This window comes from Acomys minous (assembly GCF_964271855.1).
Source record: "Acomys minous genome assembly, chromosome: 8".
NCBI lineage: Eukaryota > Metazoa > Chordata > Mammalia > Rodentia > Muridae > Acomys > Acomys minous.
Genome location: NC_140489.1, coordinates 82,727,657 through 82,754,476, shown reverse-complemented (window position 1 = coordinate 82,754,476; position 26,820 = coordinate 82,727,657). Strand labels below are relative to the sequence as shown.

The 26,820-nt window shown below is 43.8% G+C and overlaps 1 protein-coding gene and 1 long non-coding RNA gene across 15 annotated transcripts in view; one reads left to right on the top strand and one right to left on the bottom strand.

Moving 5' to 3' along the window:
- MYT1L (myelin transcription factor 1 like) overlaps positions 1–26,820 on the top strand; it is a 403,682-nt gene that overhangs the window by 291,681 nt on the left and 85,181 nt on the right. For 6 of the 13 annotated variants that reach the window (XM_084791226.1, XM_084791228.1, XM_084791232.1 and 3 more), the window contains exons 10-14: positions 5,345–6,316; positions 10,975–11,109; positions 14,958–15,048; positions 16,581–16,688; positions 23,033–23,247. In XM_084791226.1, coding sequence (XP_084647352.1) covers positions 5,345–6,316; positions 10,975–11,109; positions 14,958–15,048; positions 16,581–16,688; positions 23,033–23,247 — 1,521 coding nt within the window. The remainder of the gene's footprint in view (positions 1–5,344; positions 6,317–10,974; positions 11,110–14,957; positions 15,049–16,580; positions 16,689–23,032; positions 23,248–26,820) is intronic. The other 7 variants (XM_084791222.1, XM_084791233.1, XM_084791230.1 and 4 more) reach the window with 3 other exon arrangements.
- Positions 12,599–21,908, bottom strand: LOC311602740. 2 transcript variants are annotated; one of them, XR_014780829.1, is made up of 3 exons: positions 21,615–21,908; positions 15,462–15,685; positions 12,599–14,465 (listed from the first exon to the last, which is right to left on the bottom strand). It is a non-coding gene; the product is annotated as an uncharacterized lncRNA (long non-coding RNA). The 2 variants fall into 2 exon arrangements; XR_014780830.1 differs by having other exon boundaries at positions 12,599–14,462.

The following is a 26,820-nucleotide window of genomic DNA, read 5'->3' as shown; positions in this document are numbered from 1 at the left end:
CAATGGGCTACAGGACAACTTCTCTCCTACCATCCAGGAAGATGTCACATGTGCTGCACCATGCACCTGGGGTGGTAGAAGGAAGACGAGAAAGGAGATGCATGCTGGCTGTGGCCTGCCTCAAGTGCAGGGGGTGTGACAAGAGCTCCTGGGTTATACTTTGCAGAATTATGGGCCGTGAAGATCTGCCCTCTGTTAGCTTCTTTAAGTGCTTTTCACCTGCTTTCCTATCTCATTTGGTTAGCCTAGGGCTGTCTTGAATATCCATCCAGAGTACAGGCCTTATCTAATTTCCTAACCTTCTGTGATGGTTACTCTCCATTTTTGTTTTGGGATTTCCTAGAGGACAGACTCTGGGTCTATCTTTGAGAGAGATTCCAGAGATGTTTGAAGAAAGAGGGAAGACCTGCCCTGAATTGGGTGGTGGGTACATCTCACAGGCTAGTCCTTGACTAAATTAAGAAAAGACAGGGCAGGGGAAGCCAGGTGAGTTGCTTCCTAATTTGTGAAGGGTCCTGACTACATGCTTTTGTCATATGCATCCATCATCTTAATTATGAGTCAAAATAAGTCCTTTCCCCCTTACCTTAAGTCTGTCAAGTATTTAGTCAGAGCAATGTGAAAATTAATACACCTTCTCAAACCCAAATGGACCTAAATTGCATTAGTCAAGACACTGGTCGGTAGCAGGCCAGCTGAGCTGGCAACCCCAGTGCAAGTCTCAAAAAGTTGTGATTGAAACATGTCCTCAATTCCTGCAAGGCCAATAAGGAGTATCAAAGGGAGAGAAAGCCAGAAGACAGATGCTGAGAATAGCAGTAGTCACCCGAGGGGGTGTACAGCAGAGATCTGCCTTACCTGAAGAGAGAGAACTGTATGTCTAGCTCCTAGTCTGCACCAAGCCCACTGTGTTCCTCTTCCAAGAATACTGCAGTCTGGTTTCTATGGAAACAGGCAGTACAGAAGACTGGTGAAGTAATCATGCACAGCATCCCAGTATGGTCTTTCAGTTCTGTCACTTGAGCACATGTGACTTGTATCTTTCTGTAGTTGCCTTTCAGGAGTAGTGGCCACCAGAGAATCTTTCTTGGGGTCTCTACAAAGGTCAGAAAGATAAACAGACCTCTACCACCATAAGACTGGCCTTGTGTTCTTCTGAATTCCATTGGCTAGATAAAACACACACACACACACACACACACACACACATACACACACACACATACACACACACACACACACACACACACACACTGCTCTTTACTGTCTGTGTAATGTGTATGTACGTGGCTTTATCAGTATCAAGTATTTTAAAAGTTGTGTCTTTTAGAGACAAACTCTAGTGCAAAGCCAGCATATGAAATTCCAGCCATTCTAGGAAAAATTTTCAACCGTGTGATTTTTGTCTGTGTAGTATAAAAATCTTCTAGCACTCAAGCTCAGAGGAGGTGAGTTGTGGAACCACATTGATAAAGGCCACACAGGAATCAACATCACTTGTGTAGCAGCAGTTAACACTGAGGCAGGTGGCCAGCTGGTAATAACACAGGCAGATCCGGGCTCAGCCACAAAAGCACCTCTTCCTCTGGGCTCAGTTCCATCCTTTGGAAGTGGATCAACCCAAGCTCTTCTAATTGCCGTTTCCATATAAAAATTCTATGGTTTGCCTGGGGAACCCCTGGGAATGGACAGGTTGAGAGGTGGTTCCCAGTCTCAGCCTATCCCTGGGGCTCTGTGAGATGGCGAATCCCAAGCACAGTACTACAGAGAGAACACAGCATTCTTTTTTCTCTGCACACCTTGATATTCACGTTCATACTGTCCACTTAGAATATAAACATGTGCATTTATTTTCTGAAGAGTGCTTTGTTCATTACAAATACATCCCCATCTTTGAAAAAACATTAATCACTAGAGAGAAACAGGAAATATTGACTCCTAAAAGTTTGGTGAGCTGGAATATTTGTATCACATTTCTATTCCCTGTTTGGTACAGAAAATTCTAGACTATTTGCCAAAACCCATGGCTATGATAAAGTCTTCTCAATGTTAGCCTCAGCAGAAAGACAATGAGGTGGTAAATGGTTTGAATATGGAAAGGCAGACATGGAATTCTAAATGCTCATCATGACACTCCAGGCAAGGCTTGAGGCAGGGCCTTAGCTTAGAAGCTGTTTGCTGATGGCCTGGAGCCTGTTTCCCTCCATTAGGCCATATAACTAGGAGTTGACTTTAGGGGAGGCTTTGAAACAGTTAAATAATGGTAACTGGAGGAATTCTATTAAACTCTAAGGATTTGGCCCTAAATGTCACATTCTCAGCCATTTCCACATTTGCTGCTGTCACTCACGAGGCCTCAGATGACATCAAGCATTACTAACTTGAAGAAAGGCCAAATCGTGCAGCACGCTCCATCTTCAGATGCATTCCCCGTTGCCTGTTTCCAGATTCCCTCCTTGAATAGGCTGGCTTTTCCAGGCATCTGCTCTGGGAGAGAAAGTACCAGAAAACAACTACCACCCATGCCAGGCATTTAAAATTCGTGTAGTCTGTGTGCCTCACTCTTGAGCTTGTAGAAACATTCCAGGAGAGGCCAGGCAGATACGTATGCCTGTCTTACAGATGAGGTCATCATGACTCTGAAAGGCCACTGTCCTCTCACAATCAACAAGCAGCAAAAGAGTGATGGGTCCAGTTGCATAGCTTCCAATTTCTGCCTCACAAGACCACCAGCGCATGTGCAGTGTTCTCCTGGTGCACTTTCCTGTGAGAAGTGGGCCTGCTACACGTGTTAGAGAAAGCCTGGCACTTTCCTGGCAGTTCCTCAGCTTCATGGGCCAGCATGGCTGGAATATTATGGGATACTTAACCATTTTTTCATCTTCTTGGGGAAAGGTGACACAGATTGATAACAAAGGGGTAAGATGTACTCCTTAGGCATGTCCTGTAGAAAGCGGAACAGGCAAAATATCTGAGAACAATCCTGAGGTGAGTAAGTGGAGAACCAACAGCATTATACTGCCACATTTGCTGATAAAGGCTCATGAGAGCCTTGTCCTTTTCCAAAGCAGAATTCAGTTTGAGCTTAGATATACCAATAGAGATCAGACAGGAATATGTTTTTGGTCTAGTTATTGCATTCAATGACTTCCTCCTTCTTGTGTGTGTCTATGTGGGCACACATGTTTGTGCCGGCGTGCATATGCATTGCATGCACATATGGCAGCCAGAGAACAACATAAGGTACCTTCTTCCATAACATTCCACCTTATTTTTAATTGCAGGGTCTCTCGCTGAACTGGGGCTCACTAATCAGGCGAGGCTGGCTGGCCAGCACGCCTCCTGTCTCCACTTTCTCTATGCCCAGATGACAGGCATGTGCCACCACATTTGGCTTCTCTGTGGCTGCTGGAGATCAAACTCAGATCCTTAGGCTTGCATAGAAGCACTTTACCAACTCAGTTTTCACATGGGGTAAAGAGAGGATGTCCCCAAACTGCCCTCAGACCTTCAGACAGATATTGTGGCACATGTGCCTACATATAGTCAAAGATACACTTTAAGTGTTTTAACATTCCAGCTCTTGGTACACACTGTCCGCTTCCAAATCATGGTTTACAAATTCATCTCATGGTTGATAATCTACAGGTAATGGTGGCAATTACCCAAGCATCACAGTTGCTGTATATGAATAGAACAGCTTTGTCCTTCCCAAGGATGATCCAGTTATACCCCCATGAACGTAACAAAGTGTATAAATCAAAAGGAGAATATAAAAATCACATTTCCAAAGACTCATAAGAACAAGGTGCACTTAGCTTCCAAAAGCTGAGCAGCCAGCCAGCAGCAAGGTGTGCATCTGCGATTAGCCTTGCCACATTTGTGATTATGTTTGCTAGTTCTGTTTTCTTTCTTTCTGCTGCTCTTTGATGACAATTTTATCCTTATAATAAGGAAAATGGCACAGGCAGAGTGTGGTGAAATGAAGATGTTTGTGTCCAGAAAGAGAGAATCTGGTTCACACAGCAAGAGGTGCCCTCTAAGTAACACATGCTGGTGTTTGGAGAATGGGTCAGGTCCTAAATATTTGTTGACTCCAGGTGGGATGTTATTTTCAGTTATTGCTATATTGAGCTCCAAATCTCTTTTTTGCTAACATGAACCTTTTCTGCATAAAATCCATGAGGAAAGCACCAGAGGTTCAGTATCTCAGCTTTAGTCAGCTGGTGTTTGCAGCTAGTCGATATGCCTCATTCCTCTAAGTCATTATGAAACTCTAAAAGATCTCTGGCATTTGAATCATGGAAACAAAGGACAGATGTGAAATGGCATCCGTTAACCATCCAACCAAAGGGGAATGCATTTGAAAACTCATTTATTATTATCTATGTTTCGCAATGCAGATGACAGCAATTGTGTAGAGTTGTGAACAGAGATTCAATCCCAACTGCTCTGTGAGTGAAAGCCAAATGGGTTTCTGATGAAATAGAGGGGTTTGCGTCATGCCTAACATGGACTTTGAAAATGACTTTCTCTAAGTATTTTGAGGTTGAGTATATCTTATTCATGTTTCTTCAAGCTGATGAGATGGGAGAATGTATTACTACAATATTTCAAATTAAATGATAGACTGAGTGTCACAGTAAACCAGCCTCTTCAGATCCACTGACCTGTGGTCACTATGCATGACAATTTGTCCAGGTGAGGACAGGAAGCCTTTGTCCCCTTCCTTCCTCCTGTCACTGTATATAGCTCCTGTCACTTCACTGTGGGCCTTGATACACTGACTGGAAGCTATCACAATCAAACTTCTCAATTCAGTGTTCTTATGGCAGGGAACTTCCTAACGGTGTCCCCTCTGTGTGACTTCAGAAACCTGGGATTGTCCTCTATACTGCCTAGGTATATTTGGAAGCAAGCCACTTAAAGGAGGTTACAGAGAACCTCTAGAGTTAGCAAAAAGGAAAGTTCAAGAACTTTTAGAAAGTTCAGTGATAGTACGGATGTAGTTGGTAGGCCAACCGTTAGCTGTGAATAAAGCTACGTAGGTGGTAAACCAAAGTATTAAAAAACAAGAAATGCATACTTTTATGTTTGTCATGTTTAGTAGCTAACCTTAAGGTTAACTAAAAGAGTGTATAGCTCTCTGTGGATTTCGTAAGTTGGCCCCCTGTTCTTTAGCATGACTCATTTTCTTTATGTCTACATTTTCTACCCAGCAGCAGATGTCTTATAAGGGTCTCTTCTAGGACAAATAGGGTGAGCTTGCTGTCCATGCTACAGCAATGAGCTTCATAGACTAGCCACTCTTCTCTTTCCCTTTTTCTTCTCTGTTTCTTTACAGAAGACCATCAAATGAGTTGTACTCGAATAATGCAGGACACAGAAAAGGATGATAACAACAATGATGAGTATGACAACTATGATGAGCTGGTAGCCAAGTCGCTATTAAACCTTGGCAAAATTGCTGAGGATGCAGCGTACCGGGCCAGGACGGAGTCAGAAATGAACAGTAACACCTCCAATAGTTTGGAGGACGACAGTGACAAAAATGAAAACCTCGGCCGGAAAAGTGAACTGAGTCTAGATTTAGACAGTGATGTTGTTAGAGAAACAGTGGACTCCCTTAAGCTGTTAGCACAAGGACACGGTGTTGTGCTATCAGAGAACATCAGTGACAGAAGTTACGCCGAGGGAATGTCCCAGCAAGACAGTAGAAATATGAACTATGTCATGCTAGGAAAGCCCATGAACAATGGACTCATGGAGAAGATGGTGGAGGAGAGTGATGAGGAAGTGTGTCTAAGTAGTCTAGAGTGTCTGAGGAACCAGTGCTTTGACCTGGCCAGGAAACTCAGCGAGACCAACCCGCAGGACAGGAGTCAGCCACCCAACATGAGTGTGCGCCAACACGTCCGGCAAGAGGATGACTTCCCTGGGAGGACACCAGACAGGAGCTACTCAGATATGATGAACCTTATGCGGCTGGAGGAGCAGCTAAGCCCTAGGTCTAGAACGTTCTCCAGCTGTGCCAAGGAGGATGGGTGTCATGAAAGGGATGATGACACCACCTCAGTGAACTCAGACAGGTCTGAGGAGGTGTTTGACATGACTAAGGGCAACCTGACTCTGCTAGAGAAAGCCATTGCCTTGGAGACAGAGAGAGCCAAGGCCATGCGGGAGAAGATGGCCATGGACGCTGGGAGAAGGGATAACCTGAGATCCTATGAGGACCAGTCTCCAAGACAGCTGGCTGGGGACGACAGAAAATCCAAATCCAGTGACAGCCATGTCAAAAAGCCATACTATGGTAAAGGTAATATTTCTACCTAACGTAAGTTGCTCCAGGCAAATGTGAGCTAAGTGAGAGATACTGATAACAGTCTGGTAGACTATAAATCATGATCTATCTCATTTTGTCTAATGTCTAATGCACATTCTTAGAATTTATGCTAGAACTATATCATATGATAATTTGTCTATAGAACAAATAAAATATTTGTCTGAGAAATATATAAAACAACTAAATGTGCTGTCATTAGAGTAGATAGAGAGGATGAAAGTGTGAAAAGACATTAGTGGAGAAGGCAGGGCTAGTGCACAGACACACCTGTGATAGAGACCATTAGGGCCGAGCCGTGCTAATACAAAGGAACCATAATCTGGGCTGGATAGTGGCAAGAGTTTAGGTAACAATCAGTCAATCAGATAGGAGGCACTTTCTTCATAAACTGGATTGAGTAGATGGCTTCATGATTTATAAAATTATCACCTAGTGACAGTTATTGATGAAACTGCCCCCAAAGAAAATACCCAAAAGGAATTGAACAGCAACAAGATGACCGATGGTGTGAGATAAGGACAGTGACTGCACATTAATTATCTATGAAAGTTAGCTAAGGAAGCCACTTGCCATGCAAGACACGGAGTAGCCACGGCTGAAACCAAGAGCAACTTCTCTAGGATAGTCTTCCCCTTACTAGCTCCATCGCATTGTGGAAAGTTATGTCTCTATTTTCAAGTACTGTGTATTGTTTTTAAAAAAAAATCTCAAAACTATCCAGTATGCTGATTTAACTGACATTTACTTTATGAGATATGTGAGCAGGTATTTGCATGCATCTATATATTTAACTTAGCCAACCCGATGGGATGACTTCATGTTCTTGGTAGCATCTATATCCACCTGCAATTGGGACGGATCTTGATTCAACTTCACATAGCAAGCACTTTGGTATGGTTGATTCCTCAGACTCAGAACTAAGAAAGAACCTAGATAAAATATGAAATTGGTAGTTCTTTAAATCCTTTCTGTATTATCACCCAAAATGTTCCTGTTTTCTGCTCTTCATTTTATTATGTATATTATGAATACTTAGTTTCCTCACTATGGACCTGATCGTGAGATTCAGGAATTTCGTTTGAAAATCAGTTGCTGAACAAACTTAGAACAATCAGGAAAACTGCATCACCTCTATCGTGGCACTGGTGTGTACCTTCCTCCTCTGAGCGTGTGTTCATAGCTCCATGGCCAGCTGGATATCGCTATGACAATTCCAAGCTGGCAGCAGCCTTAGCCAGGGCTCTGAGTGTTACCGGTTGACTAATGCCTGGATACGGGCTTCCCATTCACGACAAAGACAAGCAACAGAAAACCAGAGGAGAGCATACAAGGACGGCCAATAAATTCTGGTGTCCTGGAGCTGCAGGCTTTCCTTGAAACACCATAAAATGCTGCACAGATGTATTAAATGATGGAGCTGGCCTTTGAATAAGACATGATGAACTGAGATTTTTAGTTGGAGTTTTGAAAATGATAAAATTCAAACAATTTGAGAAAGAAATCCATGCCTTCCCATAAGACTGCTGTTGTTCAGACATTTTAGGCTCATGTTTTAGAATTCTAAGTAGTAGTTCCCAGATCAGAACCCTGGCCTTGAGAACGAAAATGACTATGATGATGGAGGCAAATTAGGCATCAGAGTCTGCATCCCCATGGCTTCTCTGGTTCCTCTAGTCCTCCTAACACATGACACTTTTTGCCTTGTTATATGTTGCTTTACTTTTATGCAAAAACATGGAATTTGTCCTGATGTCTTCCCCTAGGTGTGGAGGGGGCAGTAAGTACTAAGGTACATTTTTGTCATGAGAAAGGGAAGTTTGGGAATCTGAACTTTCTCATGAGATAGAAGTCACTGGTCACCATTTCTCTAGTTTCCCAGGTTGGCTTCTGAACAAAGTTATTATTGTTATCCATTAACATGTTCCATGTTTACTTTACTATATCTATAGTTATATTCAGAGCCAAGCAAACACACACACATGCATGCATGCGCGCGTGCGCACACACACACACACACACGTGGAGTTAAAGAGATTGAAGCTGGTCTGAAAAACTAACGTTATGGGACCATATCTCACCAACGTGCTTGGAGCTGTCCATCAACATACTGTGTTGTGCTTTTCTGCTCCTTCTGTGAAGACAGCACATGTGCCTATTCTTATTCCACACATCCTAACTGAAAAACCTTTATTAAAGTGCTAACATGTAACATCTCAGGATGTAAAGTTACTAGAAAAGGACTTCCTTTGTGTTCCACACAACTCCCTGCCCCTCTCCACAGAGCAGAAGGGATATAGGATGAATTCAGTACACTTTTTTTTTTTAATGTTAAGTTATTGCAAGGTTTCTGATCAGATTGCCTTGTCCTTTTGTTTGCTTCATTTTTTTTTCCTTCTTGTTTGAAAAAATGAATTGGGATTTCAAGAAACAAGGAATCAAGGAAAAATAATAGTGAAGGCAATGGCAGGCTCCATCTCATCAGTGCATCAAAGGGAGACTGTGCAGGAATTGGGGATTTAGCTCAGTGATAGCAAGCATGTATCCCTGGGCTTGGTCCTCAGCTCTGAGAGAGAGAGAGAGGAGAGAGAGGCAGGGGAGAGAGAGACTATGCTCTTCCAATCTCCAGACCCTGAAAGTTTTGAGCCATTTTAAAAAAATATGAAAATCACTTAATTTCAAAACTGTTTCAAAATCTGTGAAATCATGTTATTTGTGAGAAACAGCTGGGTCCTGATAAAGTAGTTACTTAATGATTAAAGTTAATAACAGTTGTAAGTTGTTTTTTATGCTGTACAAGTCATTTGTATCTAGTTAAAAGTCTCTTAAATTTATTATTTTAAATCATTAATACTGTCCTTTGAAACTGTTACTGTGTGCTTACTATTTTATAATGACATAAACTTTTTTTTTACTTTTTTAACCTTTATCAATATAATGAAAATAATCAAAGAGCAACAGAATTATAGGCTTCACTTTGTATCTATATGATTTTTAACCAAAATGCAAGGACCTACTCTTAGGCTGGCTGAGGCCATGAGGCAAGCATAGGGGGAGGACAGCAGCTGGCTAGCCAGAGATGTTTGGTCCACACCAGTGCTGGCTGTAAAGATTCTAGCACCAGACAGGAACATTATGTTGATGATGTGTTAGCAGAAAAGAAAAGGGGAATGTCCTTCACATAGACGTAATAGCATCTGTAAGATGCGGGGAGTTGTTTGTCTAGTTCACATTCTTGTAAGTGACACAAGTGTAAGAGTTTTTTTAAAATTCCAAAACTCAAGCCAGGTATAGTGGTTCACACTTGTAATCTCAGCATTTAGGAGACTGCAGCAGGAGTATGCCATGAGTTTAAAGCCAATCTGTGTTACATAGTTGAAATCCAGGCCAATTTGGATTACAGGGTGACAGTCTGTCTTAAAAGACCAAAACGAATAAAACTCAAACTCAAAATTTTTTTCTTGATATAAAAGAACTCTTAACCAAAAGTAATGCATGCATTTTCTAACAAGTATGATTGGCCTAATTAATGAAATATTCATATAAAGGAACTAAACTCCTAAAGAAAACTTAACTCTAGCATTTACTGGACCAAAGCATCAAGCCAGCATTGGTGATCTAGCAACTGATTTTCAAATACTTATTCCAAAACAGTGTGTCACAGTCTATGATTTAGAATTCAGATGAAGCTGGCCTCAAATACTTTCTAGAATCATTGTAATGCATGAGGGTGAACTGTGGTTGATTTGGATGTAGAAAGACTCTATTAGGATATCGTTACATCTTTGGCATCCAGCATTCAATTCTGGACCAAACGTCTGCTCTGATTGGCTCTTGGCTGGCGCTGCAGAGAAGCTGGCAGCGCTCTAGATCAGCCCGACCTCCTACTTTGTGTATGCATGCACAGCATTACACGAGCCTTCCTCTGGTTCCAAGTACAGACGAAGAAATCAAAACAAATGGTTGCTCCAGCGGCTTCTGAAGCGTTTTTTGATTGCCCATCACCCTGCCAGGTGGGATCGCCACCCTTTCCGTCATTTGCTTACAGTGCCTTCTGAGAGTTCAGTTGATTTTCCAAAAAAAAAAAAAAAAACGTTCTGAATTGCTATGCTAAGACACAGTGTTGCTTAACTGCAGAGAGAAAAGTCTGCGGGGAAAATGCTGCAGTTTATGGCATACGAGAGCAGAGCACTCCAAAGAGGGAATCAGGTGAACTGAGCAGCACCTCCCTCTGGTTGAACTGTATGGACAAATTGCTGAATGAAAACAATATGGAGTTTTGTTCTCTAAGAAGGTCACTGTCTCATCACTATTTACATTGATTTCTTTGAGCAACACAGCTTATCATGTAACACACGGGAAACCAATTAATCAAGAGTTAAGGTTAGAGATAGGTGCTTTACTTCCTTTCTTGGATGAAAGATGAAACCTTTTATGATTCCTGATTATATTGTATAACGTTGAAAGTATCACCTACACCCAAAAAGCTATGGAGCAAAAGCCTGATGTCCCAGCCGGTCCCTGAAACCTGCTTGATTTCTTTGTTTAGCCAAGGTCTCTTCAGGTTGCTGGATAACCGCATGAGTCTGCAGTTGGTAAACGTTCGTTTTCTTGACACCTGTTGTCGCTTTTAGATCCCTCAAGAACAGAAAAGAGAGAGAGCAAGTGTCCAACCCCCGGGTGTGATGGAACCGGCCACGTAACTGGGCTTTACCCGCATCACCGCAGTCTGTCTGGATGCCCGCACAAAGATAGGGTCCCTCCAGAAAGTAAGTCGTGTCTCGCCGCTCCCCGGGGCGTGCAAGCACTCAGCCTCTGTCAATCATCCCCTCCCCGACTTCATCTTCATGGCACCTCAGTGCAGCTGTCACTGACCAGACTCTCTCTCAGCCTGGAGGGCACCTCAGGAAGTTTCCTGTACACCCTCTGGATATTCCGGGTCTCAGCTCCCAAGTGTGGCTCTCCCTGAAGCTGTCTTCCTGGAATAGGCTCCCAGGCCCACCTGGGCTTCCCTTATTCTGTTGTCCCAGGCAGGTCATTTCTCTACTTGTTCTCACACATTACAGAACGGAACTAGCTAGCCTATAAAAGAGCCCATCCACACTGGCCTAGAAATCTCAGGACTAACAGGTCTTGGGATTCCTGTCCAAATTTCTCAACTACTGCATACTGTCCACTCAGCGTTTCATAGGTGCCCTGGCATTTGCACACTAAACATGTCAAGTGAACAGGTTTGGATCTGGTGGGGTTTTCTTTTACATATCCTTTCTAGTAGACAGGTTCCAAGGCTATGAAGTGAATCTGTGAAAACAGTGCTTCTCTTTTAGATCTAAAATGATACATATCCTTCCTTGTTTACCTTTCTCTTGGCAAGAAGTCGACCAACTGTGTACAATCAGTGAGAATCAATCATCCAAGGGACAGACTCAGTGTCTGGGATGAGTGAGGTGATGAATGCCCACCATGAACCTACAGCACGCGGTACCCACCTCTAGCTTCCCAGGGGGAAGGTGGCTCACTCGTGGTGTACCTAGATGACCAACTGAGTGGTCAAAGGCATTTTGAGGAGCGTTCTGTTACCATGGGCAGTCTTGAAATCCTTGAGAAGCAAACCTATCAGAAGTCAGGCAGCTCTTGGATTAGTGCAACAGTAGAAACAGGGAAAGCTAAGCATTCTCTGGTGAAATACGCCCAGATGCTATTGTGGCTCCAGGTTCTCAATGCCTACTGAAATGGCATGCTTATGTTTCCTGTAACTGACTTGAGGACGATTATAAAAAGTGGTTAAAAAAAAAAATACACAAATCCAGGTGTGTCTACAATCCCGTGTGTTACATGACAGGGAGACGCATGGTTGACGACAGCGGCTTCCACATGTGAGCACTGTGGTGGGTGCTTGGCTGGCAAATGCAAGCACTGACCCATTCAATGCCATAACCTGCCCCCCCCCCCAGGGAGCACTGCCCTGTTTACCAGATGAAGACCATGGCACTCTGACTCCATCCTCTTTCTCTCTCAAGGGAAACACACTGGCTGGCAATAGGTGGCTCAGTACTTTAAAGTTCATCTGAGCAGGTGTTAAATGGGCCTGAGCTCAGCTGTAAATCCAGGCCAATCCCCAAACCCACCATCAATCCGAATGCCAGGCCTGGTGTTGCCGTTTCAATTCTAACTTGCTTCCTGGCATCAGGCATGTTGCAGGTTCTCAGGACAGAAGGCAGCAAGGCTGAGCGCTAATGTTTTAGGAGGAAGAGTTTATGGGATTTTTTTTTAATCCAGGACATAGGATTTTGTCTTCAAGATCAATCCTTTTCGATGGATAAGAATTCTCCTTGACGCTGTATTTTCACAGGCAATGTCTAGATGTGGTTCAAGTACAGATTAGGCTCTGTTGGGCTGGAAACTGAATAGGCCTGCCCTGGTTGGCCACATGTGGACCTACCTTAGCAGGCAGGAAGTGAGACTCAGGTCTCGCCTGGTCTTACAAACTCTCTGTGTACAGAAAATCATTTCTAAAGACAGGCATGGTATATTCTCATAATCCCAGAACTTGGGAAGCAGAGGCAGGAGGCTTGAGTTTGATACTAGCCTGGTCTACATGACACCCTGTCTCATAAAAGGTACATGTGGCATTGGGGTACAAAGGGACTCTAACTACTTTCTCATGAGCACTTCTTTATAAAACTGCAAACTATAAAGGTAAATAGGAAGTAAATAAATAAATATTTTATAGTAGCAGAGTCTGTTTTTCTGGCCTGGCTTCCCCATCCATTTCTGCCCAGATGAATTCAGTGAAGCTGCTACTGTGACACACAAGCTGGATGGCAGAGGGTACCTCTTCTCAGAAGGAGACCCCAGCTGAACCACACAGAACTTCTGTCACCACCCCACACCACAGGCTTAAAGCATGCTAGGTAGTACGGGAGGGTGTCAGAAGGAGGGTTTTGAAAACAGGAGTGAGTTGCCAGGGAGAAAGGCATGAAGCACAGGCTTACGTGGAAAGGTAAGGAAATGGAGGAAATGCCGGGGCAGCACGCCAGCTAAAAATGGCATTCTGGTAGGAAGGCCATGGCTGAGGTTCAAAAGAAGCCTGGGAGGAAAGGTTAGAGGTCACTGGGCTTCCTGTTTGAAAGCCTTCTATAGATGCTTCAGAGAAAGACTGGGAAAAGTAGTAAGGGGTGGCACCACAAACGAAGTGGAGAACTGGTTTGAGACAGAGTCCATAGAGGCAACCTGCAGGCTGAAGAAGCAGATGCTGCTACAGGTGTGGACTGCACAAAGTGTCTGAGTCTCCACTCAGCAGGCTACAGACATAGCCACTTGAACTCTGCCACACAGCCAAGCCTGAAAGGTGTTTGCTCTCTCCAGGAAAGAGGTTATAACAGAAATATTTAGCATAAAAAGAAAGAAAGGCTTGTGTTAATGTAAAGAGAAATGTGTGCCCTTCTAGCAGAGCAATAGGCTAGTGGAAAGACAGGTAAACTCTCAGATTTCAAAGAGAAGGGCACATCCTTCTCTGAGACAGGGATGCCTCAGAAAGGGGATCTCCTAGGCCCCCTCCATGCCTGCACAAGAAACAAGATGAATGCTGACATTTCCTCTCCAATTCATATTTACTGAGCATTAGTCATATGAGATGTTTTTCATGAATTCAGCAGTAGTAAAAAAAAAAACCACACACACACACACACACACACACACACACACACACACACACACACACACCAAACACGGACAGGTGTGACAGTGAGGGCACATGGAAACTGCACACAGGGCCCAGCAAGACACTGACTGCTCCGAAGGATGAAAGTCATGCGGAATAATGACAGGTGTGGGCAGATGTGCCTCTGAGCAAACCTCATAGGACCACCTGACCCCACGCAGGCATTGTAGGCATATACGACTGGGGTTTGCAGATATCTAGCTCAGAAAATCAGAGCATATGGCCAGCAGGTACTTTTTGGAGTCAGTTGTCTTGACAGAGGATGGAGCTGTCAATAAGGACCAACCTCCCTGGATGCCAGCAGGCAGTGTCCTCGAACTCTGGAGGCCATCTCTCTCATCTTCCTATGTGTTACCTTCATGTGGTGAAAATGCTGAGATCTTGCTGTTCTTGCTCATTCTACTGAAAGCACAAAAAGATAGTAGTAAACATGGTTTATCTAAAAAAAACAAAACAAAACAAAACAAAACAAAAAAACAAGGTTTAAAGTTCTGCTCACTCACATCAGACTTTCATAATCCCATGTGTTTCCAAAGCACAGGCATGTTTTTTAAAATGCCCAGGCTATGTGCTGTTACATGGCTGATCAGCATCCCGTGCTTATCTATGGAATACACTAGGGTGGCCCTTGCTTTTGTCCCTCATGGGGCTATTCAGTTATGGCGCTCTCTGACCCCAACAGCTCCCCGCCAGCGCACCCTGCTTTGCATGCCTGAGGACAGTCATACACCCTTCTCTCTCTTCCCACGTGTATTTCTTGGCCATGCACATCACAGACATTTGTAGGACTGTTTGTTGTGAACTAATCTAGCCTGTTAAAACAATTGCATATCGTACTCTCATCACGTCTCTCTTTTAATGCTGGGCTATTTTCTTTGCCTCTCCTTTGTCAAGTTCTTGCCATGCATGAAAATGTTCTCAAGTGTCCCACTCCAGGCTGCACAGGGCGAGGGCATGTGAATAGCAACAGGAACTCGCACAGAAGGTAAGCCACACTCTGCTGGGCTCTACGCTAGGGGGAGCCATCCTCAACCCTGCCCCATGGGAGCTCTTTGTTGCTAGCATCCCCCTCCTTTCCCAAGGAGACTGGCAAACCTCACACATTGCCCCTAAAGACACAGTCATACCATGTACAGGCATGTCAAAGGCTTGGTGGTCCTTTTCTGAAGATTCAATTTCTTCAGTTGTATTGCCTTCCTTAGTATAATAGAGCACTGTACCCTCCCAAAGTAGCCTTCTTGGTACAGTATCTAGGATGGAAGCCACACCCACATACAATGAAAGTACCAGAAGGGGTACAGCAAGGTTCTATCACCTTCCCACATGGAAGAGGGTGTCTTCCACCTACCATGCTGGACACTGAACTAGAACCCAGCAGTGCTGATGCAGATAACTAACCTGGCTACTCTTGAATTTGATGAATCCCCTGGCCCATGGACATCACTGAAATTTGAGCAGATGTCCAAAAGCATCTGGTAGAGGTACACCAGTGGTGACAGTAGTCCGGGTCAATGGCTTGAATTACACTACTGATAAAAATATTCATTGTCAAGTTAGAGCTCTTGGTGGTGTTCCAGTTTTCTTCCTCATCCTCTTCAGACAGAACAAGAGGCGCTAAGTCCCTGTGAAAAGCCAGGGGACATGAGATCACCTGTTTTGCAGTAGCAGAGAGTGATCCTATTGAGGTTTGTCTTGCTGTGGCTTAGGTTTCTTTTTCAATGGAGGAAGGAAACTTCAGACAGCAAGAAGCTTGGTTACGGTTACTGGTGTTAAGTTTACAATAAAACAGGTCCCAGCTCTATGCCCTGGGGGGTTCTCCGTACTCCTCTGCAGGAGCTGCCGAGGTGCAGATCCCTGCTGAGTGCCCTGCAATGGGCCCACGGTGTCAGTTCTTTTTTCTGCCGTCAGTACATGTGTGCACATGGATGGATACCCACATACGTCTAGAACACACAGAGGCAGGCATACAGATCCCATGGCCTCTTGAGGAAGCAGCCCCCACAAGGACACCTCACGGCTTCCCCTGCCACCCTGGCCCACCTGAAGTTGTGACTAAATGCATTTGACTGCAGCCCAGGAGGTGTTCCTATTGTGCCTCCCTCTCTCTTTCCTTTCTTTGGTGTGAGCTGAGGTCAGTTCAGAGTGCCACCTTCTGGTATAGCCATCTAACTGTCACTTTTAAGTTTGTCAAAAACTTCTTCCCTGGTAGCTACTGCCTCGACTCCAGAGATGGCCAATACTCCAGAATTTCTGCCTGAAATTTTAACCAGTGTGCGTTACATTTGCTTCCTGGAATTTGGCACGCTCCCTGGACAAGACTTATGCAGCCATAAGAGCTGTGTGTGCCAGAGCGCAGGAAAAAGGCACAGCACCAGGAAGGCTGGGAAAAATCCCCTAGCTCCCTCCATCCACCTCAGGGTCTTCTTGACTGGCTGAAGAACAGAACATGGTGGATGCATCAGCGTGTGCCAAACAATTTGAGGCCATTCAAACTAAATCCTCTCTCTGTTATTGTAGCCTATCGGGATGCCCTATCGCTGCTGCAGAAAAACTGGCAAAGGCCCAAGAGAAACACCAGAGCTGTGACGTGTCCAAATCCAACCAGGCCTCAGACCGAGTCCTCAGGTACTCAACAGAAGTGTGTCACTCATGGAGTTCCTGACACCGAGCAGGGACAGTCTTGGGGACACTCCACAGGCTATATGTGCTTGCTCTATGCAGAGGGAAGGCATGCCACATTAGAAAGTGAGGCCTGTGACCTCTGTCATCAAAGATCATATGGCAGCCTGGAAGTCAGTGTAACTCCCAGGACTCCAGTCACTCAGTGTGACTTCAGAAGTGAGAGAACTAAATACGTCTGTGTGATTTGTAGCCCTGACAATGTATGATCATATGAAGGCTAAATAAAAGAGAAGTTTTAAAAATTATTATTAATATTAGTAACCCAATATAAATTTATCCTAGTTTAGAGTGAGGTACAACACCTGCTCATGGGTAGCACTGTTCTTTGTGAAAATGCAAGAATAATGCTGCCCCATTAGCTATGCTTGAAGTTTTAGGTATGAAAGGCCACCAAGGTTGCCATCACCCCGTATCCTCATACACCCTAAGATGTGGGCGGAAGTAGGTGGCATCACTGCCATATGACAGGCAAGACACTCAGAGTGCAAGGGCTCATGACTTAACTGACGTCACTTAGTACTGCATGCTAAAGTGGAAAAGACCCGAGGAGCAGGACTGAGGCCCCATTTTCCAAAGTTGGGAAGATGACTATTGGTAGAGGAAGATGTCTACATTCCTCACAGATTCCACACGCACCTCATGAAACCTGTGGCAGAGAATGTACGCCTGCTTTCTTACTCAGTCTCAAGACAAAGTCTTTGTCTCTGTGTACAAATGCTACCTTTCATCCTAATGTTCGCATTTGAATATAGCCAGTTAGGTGGATGCCACACCCCAGCCAAATCCAGGGTCAGCACTAAGATATACAGGCTGTCTCTAAAAAGGAATGATGGATACCGTTCCATAAATACAGCCTGTGGCTTCCACTAAAGGTATTTCTTTGGGATACATTATTTGCAGAAAATCACTAGGCAAGGGATAGAAATGTGTTCTTGGTTCTCAGTATTTCATGATTTTTAAAAAAAGTAATTAAACTTCTTTTCTCCGTTGGTTAAAAAGTTAAAATATTTAGAGAAAATTTAAAATACTTAAATAAAAATAAGAAAATAGAGGTAGAGAGACGGCTCAGTGGTTAAGAGTACTGGCTGCTTATTCAGACGTCCTGAGTTCAATTTCCAGCACCTACATGGTGGCTCACAACCATCTATAATGTCACCGTCTGTCTGATGCTCTATTCTGTCATGCTGTCAAACATACAGATAGAGTGCTGATTTACATAAATAAATAAATAAATCTTTAAAAGAAATAAGAAAATAAAAAATAGCAATAAGCCCTCTATTTCAAAATAATCCCTCTCTAACTCTTGATATTTCTATGTATTGTAATGAGAACCTAGAACTTCCTGTCTGCTTCTTGGGTTCCTATTTACTGTCACACTCATACTGTGGATGTGACGGAATAAAACAAAACAAGTTGTAGAGCATCTTCCTCACCTCCCAGCTCACTAATCATTGGTAGCGAGGGTCCCCCACCCCCCTAAGCTGTTTAATGAAAAAGAGTCCTTAGCCAAAGGAAAGGAGGGAAATCCTGAACAGGTTTTATAGCTGGACGCATTCACTCATTTCCTTCTGCCTGCTTTGGCCAGCCCTGAAAGGTCCACAGTGTCCCATGTACTTTCACGATGGCTACTCCGAAGATGTGAGTGCAGGTAGCAGCTAGAGTGCAGGAAGAATGAGCCTACCTCCTCATAGCAAGGGCCGAGCTTGGGGCTCTTGAGATACTCCTTGGCCAATGAGACAAATAAGTCATATCATCTCCATTCCGATGTCCAGAACTAAGGTACATCCTATCCTATTTTTTTCTGTAGTTTTGTGACCCAGGGTCCCTCCAGGTTGATGCAGTGGAAAGATGTGTGCAGTACCAAATTACTGGGAGAGAGGACAGTAACTACACACATGCAGGCAATCTTCCTTATGTGCCCCTGGATGGTGTATGCGGGAGGGGGGTGGGGGAGGGTGCAGGGCAGGCCTCTAAATAGAACCAAGTCCTCTCCAGCTACCCATAGAAAGCCGAGGAGCTCCACCTACCACACCTTAGGCTCTCTAGACAGCACATAGCCTCTAAGAGGAGAGTGCTCATCTTCCCCTGATCCCTACATGTTTTCCATACCTGTCAGGTAAACTGGGGTAACAGGTGTGAACCCCTATAGAACAGGGGTCAGCCAAGCACCTCAGTATTTTCCATGTCTCACTGGACAAGAGAGAAAGGATTAAACTTTAAGCCTGCAGTAATATAAGTAGCCAAGACTTTTTTTAAAAAAAAAGAGTTTTAAAAAATCATTTGATAAATGGTTCAGCTGGAACTTGACACTTGAGAAGCTCTTTGACTAAGGGACAGTCCTTTAATCTGCTGTTGGAACCATGGTCCTCAGTGCCATCCCTGACGGTCACATTCCTCTGCTCATCACTCTGATTTGGGTCTAACCTTTCCAAGGCTCAGGATCAGCTTCCGCCAGCTGTGACTCTCTGGCCTTGCCATCAGGTGAACAGGCAGCTTGACACGCCCTAAGGTCCTAAAAGTTCCCATTTCCAAAGGTGCTCACAGCTTTCCCACTTCCCCTGCTCAGGCTCCGAAGAGGTTTCCTTAGAGTGTTCTCATCTCCCCCTGAGGTCTAACCTGAAAGTGTTACAAACTCTGCAGTACCTACTCAGATGTGGCCTCTTCTACCGCCAAGTGTAGAACCTTGTGCCACCTGATCTTTCGAGGCAAAGCCTAGTGCTTCATGCATTTGGGAGACACTGCCCCGCCTCTCAAACAATAGCCTATCAATTGGTATGCTATTTTATTGCTTCAACAAGAAGTAAATGGGATGAATTGGTGAACTCAAAACAAGTAAGCTGGTAATTTGAGAATGTGTATTTTAACCATACTGTGCCACCATCAAAGTGGCACAGATGTGCAGTCGAGTAACATATAAAATCCAGGTCACTCACAGGCATAGCCCTGTGGTAGACTGTCTGCCTAGATTTCACCAGTAAGGGACTGAAGGTATGACTCTAGTTTAGTGACAGCCTAGGACGCATAATACTCTGAGTTCTAGCTAGCATCACAAAAATAAAATAAACAAACAATAAAACAAAAGAGGACATATTTTCTGTTAACTATAATTAAACATAAATTTAATAAATAATTGGTGAAAATAGTTTATGTACATAGATGACTGTTGTCAAAAGTTGTAATAGCAAAAAAAATCTGAAAGAAAATAGTTCAGTAATATAATATTCATATTCTAATACCACACAGTAAGAGCTGCCTTTAAAACTTATGTGATTAGCAGGGGTTAAGGAGCGTGAAGTTGTCACCTCCTGTGGCAAGGTGGGATTTCCAGTGGAGGGAGGGGGACACTAACCCACCCATAAAACCTTCAACCCAAAATCTGTCTTACCTACAAGAAGTGTAGGGATAAAGATGGAGCAGAGATTGAGAGAACTGCAAACCAATGACTAGCCTAATTTGAGACCCACCCCATGGGAGAGAGTCAACCCCTGTCACTATTAATGATACTCTGCTATGCTTGCAGACAGGAACCTAGCATAACTGTCTTCTGAGAGGCTTTATTCCAGCTGATGGAAACAGATGCAGAGACCCACAGCCAAACAATAGGCTGAGTTCAGGAAGTTTTGTGGAAGAATGGGAGGAAGGATAGAAGGAGCTGGAGAGGTCATGGACACCACAAGAAGACCTACAGAGTAAACAAAGATGGACTCATGGGGGCTCACAGAGACTTAAATACCGACCAAAGAGCATGCTTGGGCTGGACCTAGACCCCCTACACATATGTAGCAGATGTGCAGCTTGGTCACATGTGAGGCCCCAAACAATGAGAGTCGGGGCTGTCTCTGACTCTGTTACCTGCCTTTAGATGACATTCCTCTAGTTGGGCTGCCTTGTCAGGCCTCAGTGGAAGAGGATACATTTAGTCCTGCTGCAACTTGAGATGCCAGGATGGGTTGGTACCCTTTGGGGGCCTCCCTTCTCTGAGAAGGAGAGGGGGGGTTGAGGGAGAGGTCATGAGGATGGGACTGGAAGGAGAGGAGGGAGGGAGCTAAGATCATGCTGTAAAGTGATTAGTTACAGGGAAAATGAAAAAAAAATATGAAGAACGAAGAAAATTCAAAAGAAAATTAAGTTTGCCCAAGTTAGTTATTCTATATACTTTAAAAATCATGGCCAATGATTCTAGATTTGTTATATTAACGTAGTTCACTGATTTGAATTCTAAGCAACTATTCGTAGGTCATTTTATTTTTAATTGTCATTATAACACAAGTGAATGCAAACCATATGCTATTTTAGATAATATTGAAATAAGGAGACATTTTTATAAAATTGAAATTGTATATATTTACCAATGCTGTTAGATGCACAAAAAAATTTTGAAGAGGAAGCTATGTATATCAAATACACTGAATTCCCAAAGACGTTTTGTAAAAATAGCAAGTTACTTGTATGTTACATATAGTATGTATGACATACTTATTAATAATCTTGTCTTTTGATACTTTTAATTTGTATCTACCTAATTGTTGTAGTATTTTGTAATAAAAATCCTCTACCAAAAAAAAATGTAAGTGATTAAAAAAAATGGCAAATGCTGCGTGAAATTACAAAGTATGTCAAACTTTCAAAGTACTTAAAAGTTATAACAAATTTTTAACAGTTTTAAATCTGAAAGGCTTCTGGTTTAAATTATTTTTAGCAGTTATAAAATTTTCTAAACATGTTTCCAATGAACTGGGGAGACCGTGGAAAACAGACAAGGACGTGGTGTTGGTCGGCATCCTATCACCACCCTTTGCTCTCTGGCCTCCCAGAAACCCTCACATACGTGGCCACGCCAGCCTACCCAACAGCTGCCATTTTACACACCTGAGGTTCAGGAAGTGAAACCCAGTGAGGTGCACCAAGTGTTCCGGGCTGAGGACAGGCCGTGTTTCTGGTTGATGGGCCGTGTTTCCAGCTGGATGAATACTGGTGGTGTTTCCGGTCGGAACAGGAAGTGTATCCCGTGGCGGTACAGGTAATATATCCGGCCAAGAAACAGGTTGTAATTCCAGCCAAGGGGAGGCAGTGTTTCCGGCTGAGGACAGGCAGCATATCCGGCCGAGGAACAAGCAGTTTATCCGGTAGAAGTACAGGCTGCTTCCTAGTTGGTTTCGGCGGCAGTGCTTAAAGATGACGAACCGGCAGCGTTTTCCTGTGAGGTACGGGCAGTATTTCCAGATGTGAGTCCACTGAGCAAGAAAAGGTTTCTTGTCCCCCGTGACTTTTTAAATAGTCGTGACCCAATACTAATACATGGATTTACTGTATTTTTCCCCTGCTATAACTCCCACTTTTCTTGGGGCCTCATTAAAAAAAAAATTGCCATAAATCAGAAGTGGAATGATCAATAAGTCCTCCTGAAATTAAGGAAACTTTTAAATACATGTACTGTTCAAAAATGGTGATGTATTGGAGATATCTGCCTGCGAGCCCTTTTAGCAATATTTTACCTTAGAGAAAGTTTAAAACGATAGGTGATAAAACAAGATTGAGATTCGTAAATACCTTTCCACATCTATTATACAGAACAGAAATTGGTTAAAAAGTATAAGGGAACCAATGTACAACTCCTTTTATGTCTTAAGTGGATTTCACTTATGAAATAGACACAGTACAGACCATCAGTAAAGAAATATGAATCAAAAACTCCTCCATTTAAATATTTTATCCTAAAGTCTAAGATAAAGGACTACTAAATTTAAAAAAAAATTGAAGGAGCATGAATATTTGATCAAAGATTTTTCTACAATTTCATTTTCATGCCCAAACTAGATAAATTCTGGTCCAGTTCTGTCTCATTCTATGTCCCTATGTGTGTCTCTTTCCTCTTATTTTTAATGAAAATTTCTTAGGAGTCCATGCCATTTTGTGTGATTCCTCTACTCTTTGTAACATCTACAAACACAATGCCTGTATATTATTCTGCCTCAACCTCCTGTGTCACATTTTCATCACCATTGTTCCTGAAGGTGAGAGAAAATGATAAAATACATTTTAATTATTCTATTCTTTTTATTTCCAATATTGACTTTTAGGCAGATACTTTATTTGGTATAATTAATTCAGACTGTCTTTTGTTGTTGTTGTTGTTGTTTATTTTGTTTCCTTAAGTGGGAGGCATAAAGTAATCCATGAACGTTTCTGAGTCCTTGATACATAAAAGAAATCATGCGTACCTGAATTATGGTGCATGCACAAGCCATGGAAAAGCAAGCTGATGTTGGTTGTCTGTTTATTTCCAGGCCCATGTGCTTTGTCAAGCAGCTTGAGATTCCACAGTATGGCTACAGAAACAATGTCCCCACAACTACGCCGCGCTCCAACCTGGCCAAGGAGCTTGAGAAATATTCCAAGACTTCGTTTGAGTACAACAGTTACGACAACCATACTTATGGCAAAAGAGCCATAGCTCCCAAGGTGCAAACCAGGGACATATCCCCCAAAGGATATGACGATGGTAGGAGGTGCACACTCTTATACATGAGAGACACGTTGCCATTGATGATGTTGTTGTTATGTGTATCCATGTCCTGCAGATCAGCCACTGTTCATGCTTACCCAGTGGGTGTCAGAGGCACAGCACACATGGCAGAGGCCTGTGCTGCAAGGCCCCAGGCCCAGGAGGAGCAGGTGGACACACCTGTGGTGGGTAGAAGGGGCACAGTTTTCTGCAGTGACTCCAAGGCATTGGTCTTTGGCTGCTTACAGGGTGAAGAGACCCTGGGATCTATTTTGGGATGTGGCTGAGCTGGTACCGTTGTCTAAAAACAAACACCCAAGACAAGTTTCACTGGAAGGAACAGGTTGAACCCTTTTGAGAAGCTCCACATTGACAGTGCTCTTCAAGGGTACACATTAGAAGCCTCTGAGGAGAGGGCCTTGCTCAAGGTCTCTGCACAGGCTGACCCTAGACCAAGCAAGGTGGGATCCCTGGGGATCCTCCATGTACTAGTATTTCTTAAAAGCTATACAGGGCTCTTGATACAGCCAGAGCTGATGACTTCCACCCAGCCAGCATCCTGCGCAAACCAGGCCTGAGTTTCTTCTGCATCTGGGTACCAGGGAGGAAGGCCAGCTTCAGTATGGGACACTTGACCCTGAGCCTTGGGGTCGCTGCCGTCTTAGAACTCATAGCACAAATAACCTATGAGTCATCTGATGATGTCAGAGTCTCATTTGATACTTCCTTGCAGATGGAGGAAGAGGGGATTTTAAGAAGTTAGGACCCCTCTCTGAAAAAAAAGAAACTTAAACTCATACACACATACAAAGTATTTAAAAGAAAGGCCTGGGTATTTTAAATCCTTCAAACAGCTCAATGTAAGCTGCTGCATACCTTTCTAAGCTGTGTTATTCTTACAGATATAATCATTTGTTTTCTGAATGAAATTTAATATTTCTTTGATATCACATACTGGTCATCCATGTGTATAAGTTCTTCAATATTCAGACAAATAGATACACATAGAGTCAAAGTAGGGCTACAGGTATCATGGAAATAAGTATTTTGGTTTTTCTTTTTTTCTTTTCTGTCTGATTGGTAATAATTGTTTGCTGGTTTCAAGTCTTACAATTCATTCGCTCAGTTGCAAATGAAGGAAATTATTTTCACACAGATGTAAATTCAACTGATAGACTTTCCTATCCATTGGCATCACATGGTGATTCACTTACTCTTTTCATCAGATGTTCATTTTCACACTCCTACTCCACGGCTGTGGTCCAGGTCAATGTGTTTTGTCAAGCAGCTTGGCAAGGCTTTCCCCATTTACTTTACTGACTTTATCCTGGGCACACATGGAGAGTCATGGCTGACCACAATGTCTTAGAGCCATATACCTTTTCCTGAACTGTAAGTGAATCTGTTTGGGCTACCTCCATTTTGCACTTTATGAGCTGCACTGTCCCGGACCAAAAGAACCTTCTAGTGTGTTCACTTCCCTGAGAATAGTGGAGAACTGAGAGACTGGGAGCTCCTGCGAGAGGCTGCTGTGGTGATCAGTGGAGATAAGGTAGTTCATGGATGCTTCCTTCCCACCATAAAGGCAGCTGTAGTTATTGGTCCTGAGTCTCTCAAGCCCAGACAGATAACTGTCTTGATAACGTGGGTTGTGAACTGGAGGTGAGCCATGCTTTCCACTGATCCACCAGAAAAGGCCAAGCCATTGAGCATACTTAGTTAGACCACTACCTTAGATTCTCAGGAGATCAAGAAAAAAAGGAACAGCAGCTTTCTGCCACAACTTTCTGATGAAGCAAATAAAATCTCTCATTGTCTCCTGCTGTCTTCACTGGCAGACAATTATTTCTAAAGAGGGCCTACCCTGGACAAAATTGCTAAATCATAAGGCTTTGTTGCAGCCCCTGCCCAGCGAAGCCACCTCATGCCTGGGTACCAAAAGGTAGAGCCCAATGTAGTTGACTATGACAGCATCCCTGGTTTGCCCCAGACTTCTTTCAGGCACACAAAGAATGTACCTCCTGCTCTTGGAGAAATAAGAGAATCTGGTCTGACATAGAATGTATCATTCTTAAGGACTGGGACCACTGACTAGAGATGCAGAGCGGTGTGTCTAAGCCTGCCTACCAGCTCTTCAATACCTAGCCCCTCCCCACCCGCCCCGGGAGCCAGCAGACCTTCCGTCAAGCACCTGCTTTTCCCAGATACCTCACCAGTGGCTGCTATCTGACCAACTCCAGCCACTTGGTCTGTCCTTTTTGGCAGAAGGGTTTAGAGGTCAGATGAAAAATACAGGTGTGTGACGTGTCTTCCTGCATAGGGAAGCATGGTCTATTCTGTCCGAAGGACCGGATGAGTGACACCGGATGGCAGACTATACCATCTGGAGTAGGCCTGATGTGCAGGGATGCCTGTGGGTTTGAGAATGCACAGGTGAGCTGGGGAAGCCAGAAAGAAGAGCAAAGGTCATTTGTAAGGGCAAAGAAAGCAGCCTCCTCCTGTCGTTTGTCACAATGTGGAGTTGGACACCTCACATAGGAAGAGGATGTATATAGAATGAGGTGGAAAGGGAGGGGAAGGGACAGTCCATTCCATGGGTGTGAAGTTGGCATCTGCCTCCCCTACATCATGGGGCAGCTAAGAGTGGCTCTCGTGGCTTTAAGTGTTAACAAGAAAATCAAAAGAAGGGTGCCTCGTGACATGGAAATTATATGAAAATGTAAATTCCATGTCTGTGGTTATGAACCCATGGTCACGGTCCATCTCACCTGTGGTCCATGTTGTTGCCTAGGTCAATAGCACTGCTAGGACTTAAAATGATGCCCGCTTGGACCTCATAGCCTCAAATCATTGCCACCAGGTCATTTGCAGGACAGATTCTGGCCTTGGGTGTTGCATCTTGGACACAGCTCACCACCTTAGGTTTGCCTGGTTATGTCCCAGGGTTATGACAGCTCCCACTCTTTCTTTTTCCCTTCAGCTGCTCCCCCTTCCAAAGTCTTCAAGTTCAAGCTTCTCATTAACTCTTAAGTCTTTGCCTTGTCACTCACAAATGCCAGTATACTTTCTAGACCAGCCCACTTATTTTAGCCTAGACTCCAGGACATCCCAGACACCAGCATACAGCAGCTGGTCCATCAACTGAGGTCCTCCACATTAACCCCTTGTGTCATGGATTTCTCTGCCCACCAAAGCCATGCCTGGGGCTTGCTTGCTAGTCTTCCTGCTACCTGAAAAAGCTTTCTGTTGGGCTCTTTCTGCCACATTCTTTATGCAGCACCCAGTGTCTTGCTGCCTTCCATTCTATTACAGCAGCTACCTGTGTCCTTTGCAAACAAAATACCTGCCTTCTGTGTAGCTCTGTGTCCCATCGCTGGTCTATTCACCCATGAGCATACCACTGTGTTAGCTCCCAGTGGACAAAGTGCCTGGTCCTCAGAGTCTCTAGACCTTGTCATAGAGAGTGAGCCAGGAGGGCAGTGGCCAGGCAGAAGGGACTCTGACAGAGTTGAAAATCAGGCCCTCTGCAGGGGTGGTCCCCCAACATATGCAACAGAAGAATTCTGTTTT